Source organism: Papaver somniferum, chromosome 8, assembly GCF_003573695.1.
Source record: "Papaver somniferum cultivar HN1 chromosome 8, ASM357369v1, whole genome shotgun sequence".
NCBI classification, from domain to species: Eukaryota; Viridiplantae; Streptophyta; class Magnoliopsida; order Ranunculales; family Papaveraceae; genus Papaver; species Papaver somniferum.
In genome coordinates this window covers 150,066,806-150,086,757 of record NC_039365.1, presented here as the reverse complement: position 1 = coordinate 150,086,757, position 19,952 = coordinate 150,066,806, and the positions used below count along the sequence as shown (strand labels likewise).

At 35.2% G+C, this 19,952-nt stretch overlaps 1 protein-coding gene across 1 annotated transcript; it reads right to left on the bottom strand.

The window, feature by feature from the left end:
• Positions 1-15,800: 15,800 nt before the first annotated feature.
• On the bottom strand, positions 15,801-19,174 carry LOC113301625 (abietadienol/abietadienal oxidase-like). Its single transcript, XM_026550412.1, has 10 exons — positions 19,112-19,174; positions 18,379-18,696; positions 17,915-18,239; positions 17,662-17,811; positions 17,319-17,567; positions 17,135-17,221; positions 16,920-16,998; positions 16,701-16,822; positions 16,481-16,608; positions 15,801-16,055 (listed from the first exon to the last, which is right to left on the bottom strand). The coding sequence occupies exons 2-10, from the start codon at positions 18,609-18,611 to the stop codon at positions 15,962-15,964; spliced, it is 1,467 nt and encodes a 488-aa protein (XP_026406197.1). The 5' UTR covers positions 18,612-18,696; positions 19,112-19,174; the 3' UTR covers positions 15,801-15,961.
• Positions 19,175-19,952: the final 778 nt, after the last annotated feature.

Genomic DNA, 19,952 nt, shown 5'->3' with positions numbered 1-19,952 from the left:
TAATTGAAGTCTATATAGTTATACGACTTTTGTCTCAAATAGGAGATAGAGTATAAATAGACTTTTGAGTGATATATTAGTTTAAGTCTCGACATACCTTTTTTTGATGAAGTTCCACAAGATCCCCTTAGTAGTTCTTCTTCTTCAATCGATGAACGTCGTGAAGTCTAAAGCTCAACTACACATTCTATCCTAATCCGAGACTTGGCTATAAGTAGACTATAAATCAAGACTTATAGTTTTGGCAACTAAACTTGACAAAAAAGCTTGAGATAGCAACACTTGTGAGTTCGACCGAGAAATGCTCTGACAATCTCCCCCTTTGTCAATTTTAGTGAGAAAACTATCAATACATATGGATTACAAAATATGAAAACTTTGTAGCTTCTCATCCAAATGCTTGATTTCTTTGGTTCTTAAACATTACTCGAAAACTTCGTCACTTCCAAGTACTCCAGTGATTCTGAACGTGTTCAAATCAGCATCATAGTTGTTGAAGATCCGTAGCTATGACAATATATAAAAAAATATGTTTTCGTATTATTAAACAATGTTCTAGTATTATTACACATCATCAAAGTCCAATTGTATCACAACTTTGACAACAATACTATGGTGATATGTATCACTCCCCCTTAGTCAATACTTCATCTCACAATGAAAACCATTCCCCCTTACATAATGATCCATAATTTTCCCCATTTTTTTCAATATAAATTGGCAAAGGTACGAAAACTAGCGGGATCATAATGAAATCTCATAGAGATACTTCATGATTAAAAGAGAACATATCAACTTTGTTTCGATGATTTCACATAATCGAAACTTAGTGTATTCATCAAGGAGTTTATAAAGATACAAGATAACTCCTAAAATATTCCACAGCCGCACTCCCTACAAAGATTTGGCGATTAAGCACAAGTTCAATTAAGAACTCTCCCCCATAAAATGTCATTCCCGAAAGAACAACAAGAGCGACCTTACTTTTACAATAAAAGAAGGATTTATCTGGACATTAACAAATCACATGAAACATGAATTTGTATCCAGAGAACTCAATTAAATTAACCACAAGAGAACCCATGATTAATTTAATCGGAAACGCTCAACATAAGAGAACTTACGGAGCCGCATAATACTTTCACATAGAAGTGGATCAGGGAAAATCAATACTGCGGAATATACAAATATTCATTCTATTTTCATCAATATTTGCATAATGATACCATAGACTTAATCTTTGTCATCAAAAGTTCATTCTATGTAATGACATATAATAGACACACATATTCCATAAAATTATTTTTGCTATATATAAAACCAATAAAGATTAATACTGCAAAATCATCTTCCAAATAAACCTTGAAATTTAAATAAAATCTAAAAACATTGCAAGATGAAAAACGTTGGCAATAGCTATGTGTATTCACAATAATTGTTATTTCAAACCCTAGTTATCCTTCTTAAAACACAAGAATAAATTCTCATAAGAAGTTTCCTAGACAAAACAAATCTTTTAGACATAATTATCAACCATGGAACGGACACAAGCAAGTTCATCAGTTGCCTTCTTCAGTTTAGATTTCAGAAAAACGAGATTGTTTGTTGCAATTTCAAGTTGTCCACGTACAATCTCAGAATATCTAAGAAGATTTTTAACTAATTGAGATGATAACTGAACTAGAAGATCTTTTTCATGATCGACTGCATGAAATCAGGTTATGAAGAGAGTTTTTTCGTGAAACTTAATAGCATTGCCTCCTTCAACATTGTCTTCCTTTTTGCATCCATCCTTTGTGCACATGGTGATCTCACAGGAGAAATCTTTGACATTATGGAATGAGTATATATTAGAGAAAGAAGTTAATGATATATATATAAGAGAGACTTTCATAGGGAAACCCTAGGGTTACTCATATACGTTCGATAGAGGGTCGGGTGCACGTACGCTCGTGGTTATGAACCAGGTTCAAAAACCAAGCGGTCAATGGAGCCTATTTTAGAAGAGGTTTTTGATAAAAATCAAAGACAATTTCTAAATATATGACATAATATCTTTGCTCAAAAAATAGAGCACAAGACAATAGTTGATGGACAACAAATCAACTGTCATTAGGAAAGAGCAAAAGGAAGTTTTACAAAGATTTTTCCTCAAGAAACATTGATCACTTATGTTACATAGAGCAATAAATAACCGGAGCAGGGACAGTGAGATGATCATATTATTAATAAACCAAAACAAATACAACACAGACCACTAGACAAGAAGAAACTCGCTTCTTGTGAAATATGTGCATCCTCACATGATCTCAGAGAGGACACACCTAAAAAGGTGGTCATGTTGTGGTTTGACGAGCATATAGCTCATCAAGGGTATTGACATTTTCCCCTTTTCTTTCTTGACTGACATCAGAAAAATCACAAGATTTCTTAAGAGAATTAATAAGAGAAGGACAGGAAATACCTGACACAATTGCTTTTCTTGTCTTCTTGATACTTCGCTTGAGTCTATTGATACTGGTCTTGAGCTCCAAAACACAATTATTGATGTGAATGTATTCGGGAACAGACACTTTAGATTCAAGACTTTCTCCAATGAGAGGAGATGAGTTTGAGGGTTTTCTCTTTTTCCGAAACCTTTTTCATCACAGAGTTGTCTATTTTGTCAGTCGTCCATATAAAATTGTTCTCTTTACAATTGTAAACATATTTTGTGTCATATTTACAACCAAGAATTGGCCCATCATAACACTTTTCTTGATTGTAGACCTGACTTTTAACACCAGCATAATGAGAAGAAGGTTTGATTACTTCTTTAGACATCCGTACAAGAATGTTATGAAGTTTTTCATTCTGCAATCGAAAGAGACATCTCCTTACAGTGTGACATTTGTTTCCGCAATAATAACAGTTGAAGGGAATGTTTTTGACTGTTCTCATATAAATTGTTTTTGAAGGTTGACAATCTTTATTTTTAGAAACATCTGCTGCTGAAGGTAGTTTTTCACTTTTGATATAAGTGAAACTTTCACTTAGGAAATTGTCATTAGCACATACAAAATTGATCTTACTAGCACTTGGAGCATCTATTCCTTTATAGCCCAGGCCACGTGTATCACGATGTTCTTTACATGCTCCCAACATAGTGGATAATTTTGTAGAGATAGTATTGAATCTTTCCAGATTCTCTTCCAGTGATTTGACCTTATCAAGACTAGCAGTTAGATCAGCCTCCAATTGTTTTTCTCTGGCGAGAAAGCCGACTTCTCTGTCATTAAAACAGTTTTGTTGAGAGTCATATCTTGCTTCAGTTTCTGCAAGTCTTTCTTTCAATACAAAGAGATTTCGACGAAGATTATCACATTCGGATTTCTTTGAACACACATATTATTCACGATCTTTAAGAAAAGATTGTAAGAGATTATAACCACAATCGTATCCCTTAAAGATTTTTCTCAATTTCATGTTTTCTAGACAGGAAGGAGTCAGAAATTAAGCCAAGCAAGATGTTGACTTCTTTTTCTTTATAAGTTGGTCAAAAAGCTTGATATATTGTGAGACTTCCTCATCAACATCTTGTCCCTCATCTGAATCACTTTCATCTGAAAGATCATCCAACTGTTCATCTAGGCGTTTTTCCCAGTTATACACAATTTCAGACATTGGAGATGACGTGAGAGATTTCGCAGGAGAAACAAGGCTTTGAACCAAGTCAGAATGTTTCTGAACTGGTGATGCATTGCCAGAGATATCACAACAGTCCATAGAGTCAGGTCGCTACAAACACAGACTTATAAGGTCTTAAACGTGTTTGCTTGCTCTGATACCAATTGAAAAAGAGGGGGTCTAACAACCACACACAATATTTCGTTTAGGAAATATGTATGGACAAACTCCAATATAATTTCCAAGAGAATCAACTACACAGTCAGACTTAATCAATGGAAATATATCCAAGAGTTATATCTTTGTTTCTCAATGTAATCAAAAAATCAAACAGATAAAATCTGTGAGCCTGATTATTATGAGAAACAACTTGAACGGTACCAAAGACCAATGTTCAAGTGTCAATCAATTTATATCAACAACCAAAGGTAGGATTATCTAATTAATTGAACTACGCACAACCTGTGATATTTCAATTATATAAACAAATATAATGCGGAAAATAAATAAAATAGACACCAGAAATTTTGTTAACGAGGAAATCGCAAATACAGAAAAACTTAGGGACCTAGTCCAGATTTGAACCACACTGTATTAAGCCTCTACAGACACTAACCTGCTGCAAGTTAACTATGGACTGGAATGTAGTTGAGCCCTAACCAATCTCACACTGATCAAGGTACAATCGCGTTCCTTACGCCTCTAGAACCATTACCGGATTCTGCGTACTTTATTCCCTTAGCTGATCTCACCCACAACTAAAAGTTGCTACGACCCAAAGTTGAAGACTTGATAAACAAATCTGTCTCACATAGAAAAGTCTATCGAATAGATAAATCTGTTTCCCACATAAAATACCTACGAGTTTTGTTCCGTATTTTGATAAGTCAAGGTGAACAAAAACCAATTGATACAACAAACTTATATTCCCAAAGAACATCCTAGTAGTATCAATCACCTCACAATAATCTTAACCGTATGGTAGCGCAACAAGATATTGTGGAATCACAAACAATGAGACGAAGATATTTGTGACTAATTTTTATCTTACATATCGGAGATTAAATCTCGAGAAAATCTTAGAGAAGATAGTACTCAATACGATAGAACAAAGTAAGATCAGAACACACAATTACAGAGAAAATAGTTGGGTCTGGCTTCACAATCCTAATGAAGTATTTAAGTCATTAACCTATAATGGTTTTAGGAAAAATCTAGGTGAAAGGAGAATCGACTCTAGTCGCAACTAGGATCACACATGAGGTGTGGGTATTAGGTTTCCCAGTTGCTAGAGTTCTCCCTTATATAGTCTTCAAATCAGGGTTTGCAATCAGTGTTACCTTGGTAACAAAGCATTCAATGTTCACCGTTAGATGAAAACCTGATTAAGCTTTCAACCATTAGATCGAACTTAGCTTATTATACACAAATGAAATGTTACTTCATTTAGATATAGGTAACCGTACCTAAAAGTGTACACTTGGTTGGCTCAACAATAGTTAACCGAAGTTAGCCATATGAACACTTTCACATCAACCTTATTCATCTTAACACAATTAGTTCAAATGAATCAGATGAAACTAGTTATGGAGTTGTTCAATTGTTTATATTTTCATACAAGTATACAAGCCACAATTGAAGCCAAATCGATTTTGATTCACTCGAATAAATTCATCAATATTATGGTTTGCAAAATATTTCATTCTTTATTTTATAAATGTATTTGTTCATGAACAAACCGATTTTAGAACTTAACCCACTCAAATATGCAAACGGGTACGCATACCTAAGTAGCCAGATTTGGTATGGGTTCTCCAGTATGCAAACAAGTACGCATACCTAGAGTTCCCGGAACTGGTCTGTTCTCTAGCATATAAATGGGTACGCATACTATCATTCACGACCAACATCAGTTGAAATCAGTATGCATACGGGTATGCTTACTAAGTTCCCGGACTTCAATCGTTTAACCAATTACAATATTTAGCATACAAGTACGCATACTGTGCTATTTCGAATCAATGGTTAATTATTCCAAACTCCCAGTTCAATCATTGAAACATTCTTAGAAGACGACAATAGCTGTCTCACACAAACTATTAGCTTCAAAGCAATTTTCAAGTGATCAAATTATCAATACGAAACATTCCGAGTCTACACCAAATGACTGTCTCACACAAATCATATAAGATGTTACCAATCTATTTTCACATGATCATGTTTTGACTTTCGTCAAGAATACAAGATGAACTTGGTTAAAGCGAAAGCTTTCCAACACATATTTCGATAAAAATGTAAGCGAGTTAAACTCAGCTCGAAATATCAAATATGTGTAATTGAAGTCTATATAGCTATACGACTTTTGTCTCATATAGGAGATAGAGTAGAAGTAGACTTTCGAGTGATAGATGAGTTCAATTATCCATATACCTTTTCTTGATGAAGTTCCACAAGCTTCCTTAGTAGTTATCCGTCTTCAATCGATGAACACCGTGAAGTCTAAAGCTCAATTACACATTCTATCCTAATCCGAGACTTAGCTATAAGTATATTATAAATCAAGACTTATAGTCTTGGCAACTAAACTTGACAAACAAGCTTGAGATAACAACGATTGCATGTTCGACTGAGCAATGCTCTAACAAAGCTAATACCATCTAACAGTGAGATTGATTATTTAATTTCTAAACAGACTTATATTGAATCTTAAATCAGGAGTTCATCTAACGGTGAATATCAAATGCCATGTTACTAAGATATCTTAGCTTTGATTGTAAGCAACCCTGATTTGAAAGATTATATAAGGGAGAACTCTAGCATCTGGGAAACCTAATCCCGACACTTTCGTGTGTCCTAGTTGCAAACTAGAGTCAATTCTCCTTTAACCTAGGTTTTCCAAAACCATTATTAGGTTAACGGCTCTAAGACTTTATTTGGGATTCGTGAATCTAGATCCAACTATTTTTTTGTAGTTGCGTATTCTGATTTTGCTTGTTCTATCGTATTGAGTTTTGTCTTCTCTAAGATTTACTCGAAATTCATCACCGATAGGTAAGATATAAAAAGTAATCACAACAATTCTTTCGTCTCAGGCTCTTGTGATTCCATAATAACTTCTTCTGTTAATCAGTTAGGTTATTGTGAGGTGAATAATATTTATAGGTTTCTCTTCGGGAGTATAAAACCGGATTATTAGTTGAGTTTCCTGTTCACCTTGATTTATCTAAATATGGAAACAAATCCAGAATAAAAATATCTGTGGGAGACAGATTTTTTCATAAGTCTTCGACTTTAGGTCATAGCAACTTTTTGTTGTTAAGGGAATCACGTACGCAGAGTCCTGCTGGGATTCAAGAGGCGTAAGGAACACGACTGTACCTTAATCGGTGTGAGACTTGGTTAGAACTCAACTACATTCCAGTCTGAAGTTAACTTGTAGTAGGCTAGAATCTGTAGCGACTTAATACAGTGTGGTGTTCAAATCTGGACTAGGTCCTAGGATTTTTTTGCATTTGCGGTTTATTCGTTAACAAAATTTCTAGTGTATGTGTTATTTATTTTCCGCATTATATTTGTTTATATAATTGAAATATCACAGGTTGTGCGTAGTTCAATCACAATTGATAAATCCGACCTGGTTTGTTGGATAAAACTTGATTGACACTTGGGCATTGACCTTTGGTACCATCCAAGTTATTCTCATATCAATCAGGCTCACGGATTTATATCTGTTCGATTTGCTGATTGTATTGAGAAAGAGATAAATCTATTTGATATATTTCTTGATTGAGTATCACTTTTAAGTTGGTACTCTCGGAATTATATTGGAGTTTAGTCCATATAGATTGTCGAACGAAATATTGGGTGTGGTTGTTATACCCTTCGCGTTTTCACACTGGATGTTCACAGATCCTTAACAATCTTGGTTAAGAACAATTTATTGTTCACGATTTTTTTTTCATTTCAAGTTGATCATTTATAAATTTCCCAAATAATAATATTTATTATCTATGGAGATTAGGAATCTTTTAAATTATTTGAAGAGACTTTTCAGGATACTGAATTCTGGACACATGACAGGTACGCATGCTTAGTACGCATATCATGTTGATCTGAGTTCGAGAATATGGGGAGGTACGCATACCCAGTACATGTACCCCTGGGATCTGAGTTTCCGATGACCAAGGTATACATATATGGTACGCGTACCCTGGGATCCTGAGTTCGCGGACTGCCCATATGTATGCATACACGATAGGCGTACCTACCCAGTTCTGATTTAAGAAGATGCTCATGAATTATTTTCACAAAGATGTTTTCCATTGCTACAAATCTCATTTATACTTCTGAGACAACCTTGTTCACTAAAGCAATGTGTGTTTGTGGATCATGGTTCAAGTCTTAAGTTTTAATAAACACTACTTATGCTTGTAGGTTCACTAGGCATACTTGTTAACATGAACATCATTTTTTACGGTTCCAGAACCCTGGACCATAGTGTATACTCTTATCTGTAATTTCAAGGCGGACTTCTCACATGCTTACATGAATTCCTAATAATAATTTCATCTAAACTGAGAAAGTGTTTGCTTGGATATCAAGTTATCTTAGTTTGAATTCTAAGCTACCTAGAGCCTTGAAAATGTATGAATAGATAGACTAATGCAAAAAGATTTATCAATCACTGGCACTATTGTGTCATAGTTGCTTGCTAGAGTTGTCCTCTATGACCTATGTTTCCTCTATGAAATATAACTAGGTTACCACTGTGAAACTTCACTTAGGGATTATTAATGCCCGATCTGACTATCGTTTACTTGATAGTTTGTGTATCCGAATCTTGTTGTTAATGATCTTTGAGATTTTCGTAATCTCATGTCAAGAACGCTATATATAGAAATCGCAAAGTTCTCTTTGTCTCAGATTTTGTGATTCCTCGAGATGGAAATCTAAACTCTTCTTTGATTTGTTCGGATTTTTCTTGAGATATGGTTAGTAATCCATTATTCTTTGCTAACTAAGTATAAGTGTTCCGGATTCGTAAGGTCTGCTGGACTTTGTCAACTGCAAATAGATCACTAAACCTAAATGGTAAAACCAAAAAGGAAATCAAATATGTTTATCTATTAGAGGCATATTGATATCAAAAGTCCTCATTGAGGTTGAAGCAACTCTTATGCTGTAAAGGACGACAGCCAAGGGAATCAACTTCTTAGAACCTTGAAAGGTTCCTTGGATGTAAGGAGCACAACTGCAGCTGAATTGCTTGGAGGGTTAATTCGGTCTCAATTAAATTCTAGTCCTTAGTCTAATAGTAGGCTAGAGTCTGTAGTATCTTAATACAATTTGGTGTTCAAAGATGGATGAGGTTCGGGGGGTTTTCTGCAGGTACATTTACAAAATTTCTGGTGTCTTGTGTTTGTCCTTTTCCACATTATATTATTTATCTTTATATAGGAATATCACAAATAGTACGCAGTCAATCTGGATAGTTTAACACCTTATTAATAGATATTAAAAAACAAGACTCGCTCTTGTTGAATTCGTATCTTGAAAGATAGATTGCAAGTATCATACTTAATAAAATTCATCTCCTCTTGATTTGGATACGACTAGATTAATCTTAGATATTGTTTTTAAGATTTTCCAAGAACTCTTTTACCGAATCAGGTTTACAAACTTTTAGTCTAAACACATTGATTGTGGAAGAGATAATAAAAAAATCTACATACATATTGTTCAATGATATTTGTTAGATCTACTTGTAATTGTGTTAGGTTTTGTCCATGCAGGTTGCAAAATGAAAAATTTGGTGGTGTACTTGGTACCTTCTCCTTATTCAATTGGTATCGGAGCAGGCAAACACTGTAAAGACCTAATAAGTATGTGTTTGTAGTCATCTGACCTATAGACATAAAATCGAATGTAGAACGCACATGATCTGATATTGTTGAAATTTAGATTTAACACCCGAGGGAACTATCTCATCAAAAGAAATATCTGAATACTCTCATAAAATCACCTCGAGTGAATCTACTAGACAACTTCATCTTGATAATTATGTAGAAAGTGTTGATAACTAGGAGATTCACGCCTAGGAAAACAGTTGGATGAAATTTTTGATGAACATGACTCAGATATTGATAGAGATGTATATGGGGAAATCTCAGAGTGCTTTAAACTGTTGGACTCTTTTTTGAAAAAAGAAAGATGCGACTTCTTGTCTCATTTATCTTCTGACTCCTCTATGTCGAGAAAACAAGAAATTCAGAAGAATTTATTATGGTTTTGATTGTGGTTATCACATTAACAGTTCGATCATCAAAAATCGTGAGCAAGACCTAAGTAAAAAGTCATTTGGATGTGATAATTTTCGTCGATATTTATATAAGTTGGAGAAAGTGCTTGTCTCTCTCGAGAAAACGCCTTGAGGATGATCTAGTTGCTTCCCTTGATAAAATAAATATGTTGGAATAGGACTTGAAAAAGTTCAATACTAGCTCAAATAAATTAACCTCAATGTTAGGAGCAAGTAAAAATCATCGTGACACATGAGTATTGGGCTATAAGGGAATAAATGCTCCAAGTACTAGCAAAGAGGTAAAATTTGTGAAGGCTAGTGATTCTTCTCAACAAAAAGCTTCCACTCATGGGAAAAGTGAAATATATTCATCGTCAGTTAATGTTCGAAAGATCAAAGTCCACCAAGATCCAAAGCCTGCACACCTGCATCCAGGTAAGAAAATTCCTTATGTTTGATATTATTATGGGAATAAAGGCCACCTGCAAAGGGGATGTCTTTTTTGCATAAGGAGCGAGAAACTTCACGATGTTATTGTTTATGCATCACAAGAAGTGATCAAACCTAGATCATAAATTAATGCTAATCCCCTAGAGGTTATGGTTGTATACGTCTGAACTTTAGGCAAAGAAATCATTGTTGAGATAATCGTAGCTTTGCTTATAAACGTCACACAGAGCCCTTCATAATCGTCATGATCATAGAAGGGAAAACTTTGTAAAATCGAAGACAATATCCGATGCACCCAATTGGAGAAATACTAACTTGCAAAAGAATAGTCAATCCAAAAAGGTTCCAATTGCGCTCCTCCATGCATTCAGATGTGGATACCAAAAAATACCAATGAAGCACTAACTGTCAAGAAGAATGATCTCCCAAAAAATTTTATGACAAAAGAAATGATGGAGTACTCCATTACTTTGAGAAAGAAGGATATATATCTCAAGGGTTCTAAAAGTGATAATCCAAAAATGAAAACAAGAGTATTTGGAAGAAGAAACAAACTAAGCCAAAAACTGTAGATGGTGAAAAATCCATAGATGCGAAAACGTTTGTTACAATTGCATATGGTGAACAAATTAATGTTCACCCCAACACAACTTGATCGTATTGGAAGTGCACCCTCACCAAGAAATTCCCTATTACAAAACATGATGAGGGAAGCACAAGAGTAAGTGCGCACATATTATAATATTGGGTAAAATATGGAGTATTTGGTAAAATCCGTAAGATTCATAATGTCTTCTTCTAAAAATGTATGTTTATAAACTTGATCAATATTTATGTTTCTATTTTATATGTTTGATGCCATGATCTATAAATACCAAAATATTTTCATTCCTGTTGTTGGTACACTTATGTTTCGCTAAGTAGTTTGGGGGAAATCCTAGTATCATCATGATTAATTGTTTAAACATATACTTGAAGTTAAGTACCTAATGTTTCTAAAGACAATAATTTAAGTATCTTTTTCATGTTGAGTCGTTGATCCATAAATATGTATCCATGATAAGAGGTTACGTGACCTTCTTGTCAGAATGGTTATGACTGCAAATCTCCCAAGTGGTTGTCATAGTTGTCTTCTATGCACCTACAAATTGATAAATAGTCAATATAGTTATATTCGACTCAAGGTGTACCACATTCTAGTGAGTTAAAATTATAATGACTCGATGTGGGTATCAACACTTCTTACGCTCTTTATAGAGTTTTCTTTGTCTGTCTGACTCCTAAGCAAGAAACGGGAATATGATCCACATGGATTTATACATAACAAGCTCAGAAGCATATGTGCTAGATTATTTATCTAATCATAGTATTGATATTTAAACTTAGGTAAGGATTTTGGGAAGAACTCTCAAGACATGATAATCATACAAATTACAGGTACATTATTCACCATTAGTTAAGAGATAATGGATAAACGGTGAAGTACTTATGTTAGAAAAACTAATGAGGCTAACGAACACGTACCTTGTGTACCAATCATGTTTACCTAACTTTATTTGTGTTCAAGTTCTTAAATATACATGTTTGTTAATGACGGATTTTCGACAAAGGCTAAAATCGTAAAATCATGATCTTACATGTTTCTGCCACGACTTCAGACACTATGTGAAACTCATATTTTAGGATTCTTGAAAGCTCATTTCACAATCTCTGACTGAGCGTACACCCTCTTAGAGATCTGTATGAATATGTTATTCGTAAATCCTCTCAATTGAGCTTTTCGACACTTTGCATATTTCATCAACACTCCTACGTAGAATCCAAATGATTCGACGGCTCCTAGACATATTGCATGCTAGTATAGAGCGTTAACGTCTTCAGGGTTCCACACTGTTCCCTGACTTTGTAGAATGTATATGTATTGAATCTCTTAATGATTGGACGGCTCATAGACATATTGCATGCGAGTATAGAACACCAACGTCTTCAGGATGCCACATTGTTCCCTGACTATGCAGAATCAATATTCAGAATGAGTATGATGCATCTATCATCTCATACCTCGATTCTCGAATAAACATAATGCTCCTAGACATATTGCATGCTAGTATAGAGCAATTCACGTATTAAATTTAAGCGCAACATTAATCAATTGAATTCCTAAAAAAATAATCTATTCTATCTCATTACTCAGTTTCATGGCTTATTCCTGGCTGAATTCCATGAATTAGTAATGGATAATCAATCTATCTCATTGCTCTGTTCATGGCTTATTCTCGGCTGAATTCCATGAATTAGTAATAGATAACAGATCTATTTTATTACTCTGTTTCATGGCTTATTCTCAGCTGAATTCCATGGATTAGTAATAAATATTCACTATTCGGGTATGTGGGGCACCACCGAGTAAGCCCCGAGAAAATGGTGCAAGTGTACTTAACAATAATGCACGAACGAGCATCCAAATATGCATGAGAGAGCATCCTAATGCATAAACGAGCATTCAAAAATATGGACGAACGAGGAAACCTATACAAAATAGGAAGGAAAACAATATAAAATAACATAAAAGAGGCACATGGGACCAGGCCCACCAGCCGACTGGTCATGTCGTCGTGGAAGGTCCCGCCTCTCCCTTTAGTTTATTTTTCTAATTTATTTATTATTTTTCCTTGTCTCTTGAAAACTCCTCGTTAGAGCAAAACTCCTATTTTCTCCATATTTCCTCAAATGATGAAAATAATAATATAAAATAGGGAAAAACACGGGACCGGGATCAAGGGCCGGCCGACCATGCCTTGGTCGTGGCCGGTCCTACACCTCCCCAATTCCTTATTTTATTATTATTATTTCTTCCCTCATCTCATGAAACTCATTCGTTTGAGCAAAAACCTAATTTTTTTCATATTTCTCAAATATTGCTCAAACTATCGAAAGTCAAAAGGTCAAATGGTCACACGACCATCCGGGCTTGTAACGTCAAATATTAAAATATCATTTATTTTAATACTCTCAAAATATTAGTTGCACGAGCAAAGTTCTACTTGCTCATTCAAGCAAAATCGAGAGTTTCAGTCAAGATCAAACTCTTCTGAAAATCCAAAATATTGCTCGAACACGCACCAGAAAATACCAAAAATTTCAGGATTGAGTCATGGAAAATATGGTGACACGGGAATGCCACCTTGACCGACCAAGTTCGTATCCTTGGCTTACAGAAGCCGTTCCCACACTCTCTTATGATTTTGACCTAATTAATATTCCATAATTCATATTGGGTTCAAACTCTTTCCAAACAACTTGGAATTTGATCAATCGACCATCAGATGGTCACACAACCACCAAGGCCGGTTCCATACCCATTGGTTTGTCCCTCCTCTCTCCATAATTAGGTTTTACTACTTAATACTCAGACGAGCACTATTTTAATGATGATTAAACGAGCATTTAATCATCCTTTCGCCAACTGGTCTACAAAGGACTTTGGTGCATGCTCATTCGAGCACCTGGGCGCTACATGGTCGGGCCACCATCCCATGTTACCGGTCCCTATCTCACTCACGTTTGATTTTCAGTAAATCATCCATTGATCAACAATCGATCAAAATTAGGGTTTCAAACCAAATGCTCTGCAAAGCATAATTCTGAACACGTTCAAACCCTAATATTTTTATGCTGATCCAGCAATCAACATTCTAATTAATAATATTCGGTCCATCTGTTATTATTTTAATTATATTATTTGGTCCCGCTACGAATAATTTATTAATCGGGTAATATTTGCTCCAGCTAGCAATATTTGCTCGATCGAGCAATATTTGCCCAAACTAGCAATATTTGCTCAAATTAGTAATACTTGGTATCAATATTTAATTGCTCGACCGAGAAGTAATTCTCATATTGATCCAGCTATCAAAATTGAAGTAGGAATATCCCTCATGTTGATTCAACTATCAACATTCGAGAATTCTATTGATCCAACAATCAATATTCTAATTTATACTAATGTTTGGTCATGCTACCAACATTTTTGCTCGACTGTGCAACATGGTTCGAACGGATGACCATCCAATATTTCTGATTCCTACTTTGTCATTCGATCACTCATCGATATATTAGATCAGAAAAGATCATTCTGTATAATTCAGCAATATCTTTGATTTCTTGTCGAATACTCGACATATCAAAATAAGTCCTTGATCGAGCAATCTCATCGGACACTCGATCTAAATATCATTATTACTTCGACTGGTAAAATGATATATCACAATTCATCAAGACTCAACGTATTTCCATTATTATGTCTCAGCAGACACTTTATGCTCAATCCATGAGTCTCATATCATACCACATTCGTTCATTATGCTCGAATCATCAAGGCTAAGACTCATCGTCTATTCAAGTTAACAACTGGCATGAGGGAGTTATTAGGGATATTTATTAGGGTTTTGGTCTGGCGGCCTACGGCATGTGTGTACACCCACTATTAGAAATGTGAGTAAGTCATGCAAGCGGTTGAGAAAGTTAGCAAAGTAGTGGATGTACAATCAACCAAGTCTCCGCACGACATGGAACTGGTTTAACCACGATTTCCCATTTTCCCACTCTTTCACTCCAGCAACTGTCACACTTATTGGGGATCAATGTGTCTACTATTCTTGCAATATAAATAAGTTTGGAATCCATGATTGAAAACCCAAGAATCATCTGGTAAACAACATTTTCGACCCACAAGAAATTATCGCTCAATCGAAAAAAACTTATTTCAGAACTTAACAATTCACCAACTTGCAGAAATCGTCAATACATCCACAATCCTTGATCATCATTGATCTCACATATACTTCTCAGCTTCCCTCTTACATATCTACCCTCATCCCTCTTTGTGACTGAATTGACTCTGTAACGACCATTTTCTTGGTTTAGGCCGGAGTCCTACAAATTGATCTCTCGAACTCAAAGCACTCTCGTGCAGTGCATCTGTTTGAAAAGGTTTAGGCAATTTGCTTGTTCGAGGAGTCTCCACCCGGACGCTCGAGTATCCACTTTCACACGATTTTGGTTGCCAATTTTGGTGTAATTCCTTGCTGAAAAGATTAGTTCTTCCTTCTAAGAGTAAATCAAACATTGTTAATACAAGTTTGTAGCTTAGCTAAGATGATCTCGATACTTAATCCTCACGATTATTCTTATGTGTTGCTCTGACTTCCTGTGAGATTTTTTCTTTGCTATCATATTTCTGGTGATTAGAACAGATATCTCATATGTTCTCATAGGTTAAGCTCTTAACTCTTGTTATTCATAATTGACTAACGAAATCTCATTGTCTCGTCCAATGCGCTACTTGGAAACAATTTAAATAGTAATAGTAGTAGGTGATGAAGAATGTACAAACATGAAAAAATCAAATTTAATATACAAATCATATATAAATAAAAACAATATATATGGATTTGTATATCTGTATAAACAATTCAAGAGACTCAACAATCCAATCTCCTCCGGAAACCATTTACAATTGAGTCGAGATTGCACGCATCATTATCAATCCGTCCTTTTCGACATACGAATTTGTAAACCATTTACAAGTCGCGCCGATGGAAAGAATGACATTCTATCTTCCTTAACTTTGCTCCATCTACGGCATCGGCATCGATCAATCAAAACCCATAGTAAGTTTGAATTAGATATGAATCGACAACACAAAATTGGTTAAAAAGACCAAAATCAACAATTCCTGGATGAAAAGGACATGCAAAATTTGATACTGTTTAAATGGACAAGAATGTAAAAATAGCCAGGATGTAAACAGTTTCATCCTACCCATTTTGAAATACTTTTTCTTATTTTTAATTTACATCAGGATTCATCCAGTTTCATCCTCGCTCTTTTCTAAGTTTAAGTCAGGATGAATCCAGTTTCATTCTTGTTATTTTTTTGGTGTCCATTTCACCCATACTAATTTTTACTCGTCCATTTGAACCATGATTTAAAAATATTTGGACAAATAACCCATTTTCCGAATCTAAAAAGGGCAAAACAAAGAATTTAGAGTTAGCCAACCTGTATTTGGTGAGGAAGAAATGTAAAAAGATGGCAATTTGTAGGCGGGCTAACTCAGCACCGGGACAAAATCTTGCCCCTCCTCCAAATGGTGAATAGAAAGAACTAGTCCTCCAGTTTCTTTTTTCCTGTTTGTTATACAACTGATTAATATACTAAAGCCTCGGATCCTTGTGGTCGAGCAAGGGTTTGTGGATCAGATTTAACTGAATGTAGTTACCTTATTGTCAGGGTCCATCCATCTCCATGGATTAAAATTCACAGCACCCTTGTAGATGTTTTCATCCAAGTGAACTGCTGATAGAAATGGCACTACAAAGCATCCTTTCGGTATTACATATTCTGCATTACAAAAAAATTAAGAAAAATAACTACTTGATTGTTTACTAAATGTTTTGCAACACACCTAGAAAAATGCATGACAAAGACAAATAGCTACCTTGATATTCAACATCTTCTTTTGCTTCTCTCATCAACCATATCGCAATCCCCCCTATCCTAAGTGTCTCATCTATAACCTGCACACGAGCATGCTGATTAGTTTCAGTTGCATGGTAGTATCTGTTATTGTAGGTTCTTCCTTGGAAGCCGAAGTCTGTCAGGTCTCTTTAAAACCTCAACTCCTATGAAAGAATTCTAGTTTTGGATACTTACACACTGAGTGAAAGGCATAGCCTTGTAGTCCTCCCAAGTGAGCATGTGTTCATCACCAGAAGTTCCTCTGATACCATCTTGTTCTGCCTGTTGTGTTAAAACTTATAGACATGTTAGAACATTGATCAACTTATAAGTTTATTAGATTAGATTAACAATCTTATGTTAGTAAGGTATATATTACCAAAATTTCTTGAAGTGCCTTGGGAGATTGACTGAGAAAATATACTGCAAAAAGCATAGTTTTAGCAGTAGTTTCATTGCCGGCAAACAGTAAATTGATTATAAAATCCGCAACTACAGCATCTGGTAAGCTTTGTTCTTCTATTAACCTTCCGAGAACACCATTTCTGGCTTCAGATGTCGCTGAAAGTTGTTCATTTTTTATCTTCTCAACTGTCTTGTCAATTTTGCTAATTATATTGTCCCTTGCCTAATACACACATACACAAATGAAGAAGGTCAGATAAGACACTACTATCACCAGAGAAAATTAAAAAACACGTAGTAAAGGATATCATATATACCTTCATTGCAGTATGGTATGTAAACCCTGGCAGATTAATGGGAACGGAAAGACAACCATCCACAAAGTCTGAAAAGAATCCAGCCATTTGGTTTACTTCTGATTCACTTGAGACTCCCATTAGTTGATTCACCATCAATTCAATTGCCACCTAAATATGTTTAAGACTTCCAAAATCAGCATTTTTTTGAATATGACTTACAAACAAGTACTAAATGCATGTTTAAGGCATGGCCGTTTCTGTGTATATGTACCTTTCTGCAAACATCTTGAAGAAGATATGTTTGATCTTCATGTAAATTATTTAAAGTCCGAAGCATAACCATCTGAATGTCTTTAAGGAAATGAACTCTGAGCTTATCTAGTCTCATCATGCTTGATGCAATTGCATGGAGTTTCCTTTGTTGCTCTCCATGTACTGTAATTAGCCCATTTTTTCCAACCAAGTCTCTAAATGATTTCGGGTAACTTGATTGAAATAGTTTCCCTTCATTTAGCATGATAAACCGATTAAAACTTGGATCCGCAGATACGACTGCCCTTTTCCCGAATAAACTACATGAAAATATCCTTCCATACCTACATATGATCATAAATATCAACATGTGCACTTAAATACTTTACCTTATGTGGGGTTCAAAAAGAGATGACATGAAAGCGCCATCATCTATGGCTTTGTATTACTCAGAACGTGTAATCAGAGTTTGGTTTTAAGTACCTTTTAACCTGCTCTTCAACGAAAGCGGGTGGATGAGAACCTGCAACAGCATTGTACCAATTAAGGCTATCGCCAATCAACGGCCAGCCTCGACCTCCTGGAGGAAATTTCAAGCAAGTGCCGTTTTTCCCAATCTTTTTATTTTTCGTTCGCAAAATCTTTACAAAAACGATGAAAAATAAAGTTGATACGACTATTGATGAAGCGCAAATGAGATAGTAATTTTCTTCCATTTTACTAGTAGTACAAAATTGTACTGGTAATATGGCTACTTATGAATTACCATGAACAGACCATCACAGATGAACAAAACATAACCTGCAAGGAAATAAACATATAAGAACTAAAAAAATCACCTAAATAAAAAAAGAAAGAAAAAGGAGGATTATAAGTGTATAATGATGAACTAATTTTCAACACAGAAAAGAGCCTTAGTCGTGATGCAATAGCTGGAAAACCTATTTATGTTTCATTTTCAGCATTAACACGACGATCTTTAATCGAATTGAATATTTCTTGCAACTTTTTTGTTCAACATGATGCACGAAAATGTTGTTCCAGAGGAAAGAAGCTACTCCTCTACCAAAGTAGCCCAAACAGCGAGTGCATATAGTTACATCCTTGGTGCGTTGGTAGAGAACGACCGAACTCTCATAATCTATGTAAGTAGATGTATGAGAATGAAATGTGTGAGTAAATAAATGTAGGTGACTGACCAAAATTTATAAATTACCTGGTGATAATAGACTGTGCTCAAAACATCATCATCACGGACATGTGAGAATGCTAATGAAATCTCTCAAGAAATTTAGGAGAAAGACCCTGCAGATGTGCATACAAGGATGAACAGACTGATGCTGTATTTTGTTTGTTTTTCTCTCTCTATCTGTATATTATTTATGGGGGTTGAGGTTTAGTTCAGTTATTATTAGGTTGCATCAAATGCTAACGATAATACATAGTCCACTCTCTTCTTTGATATAATACTAAGCTTAGACTAAATTAACATTTAAGTAGAGACAGCTTTAGCCTTAGAGGATATGTTTGACTTTTGACTTGTTGTCGGTCATGAATCATCGACTCGGCTTAGCTTACTGCTGCAACTGTGTCGGAGTTTTACGTGTGCTATACACGATTTGATGCCGTTTTGGGCGTGGCCCATATCCATAAATCAATGCCTTGATCCAAAGGTGGCTAAAGTCCACTTCATTGTGATTGCAAGCAACTAGATAGTAACAGGCGAACAATCAATCATTCCCATATCGGAGTTATGTTGAAGCTTCGCGAGTAAAAAAGATCGTGGAACACTGGCAGAGACCTAGATTTGATATTTCGGGTACACAAAATATACTGCTACAGTACCTTTTCATTTTAACTTCCCAAGTCAGATGGATGTCAACGGGTGGGATTTCATCACGTTACACAAATTTCCAAGACAGTCCGAGTCACTAAAAGACGAATATGCTGAAAAACCGCCTTGTGATGGGTTCATACACCCAAGACAAATTTTGTGGATAATTCCTCCTTTCTCCAATAAGTTACACGTTTTTGGTGTGGAGCACTCTTTTGAGACA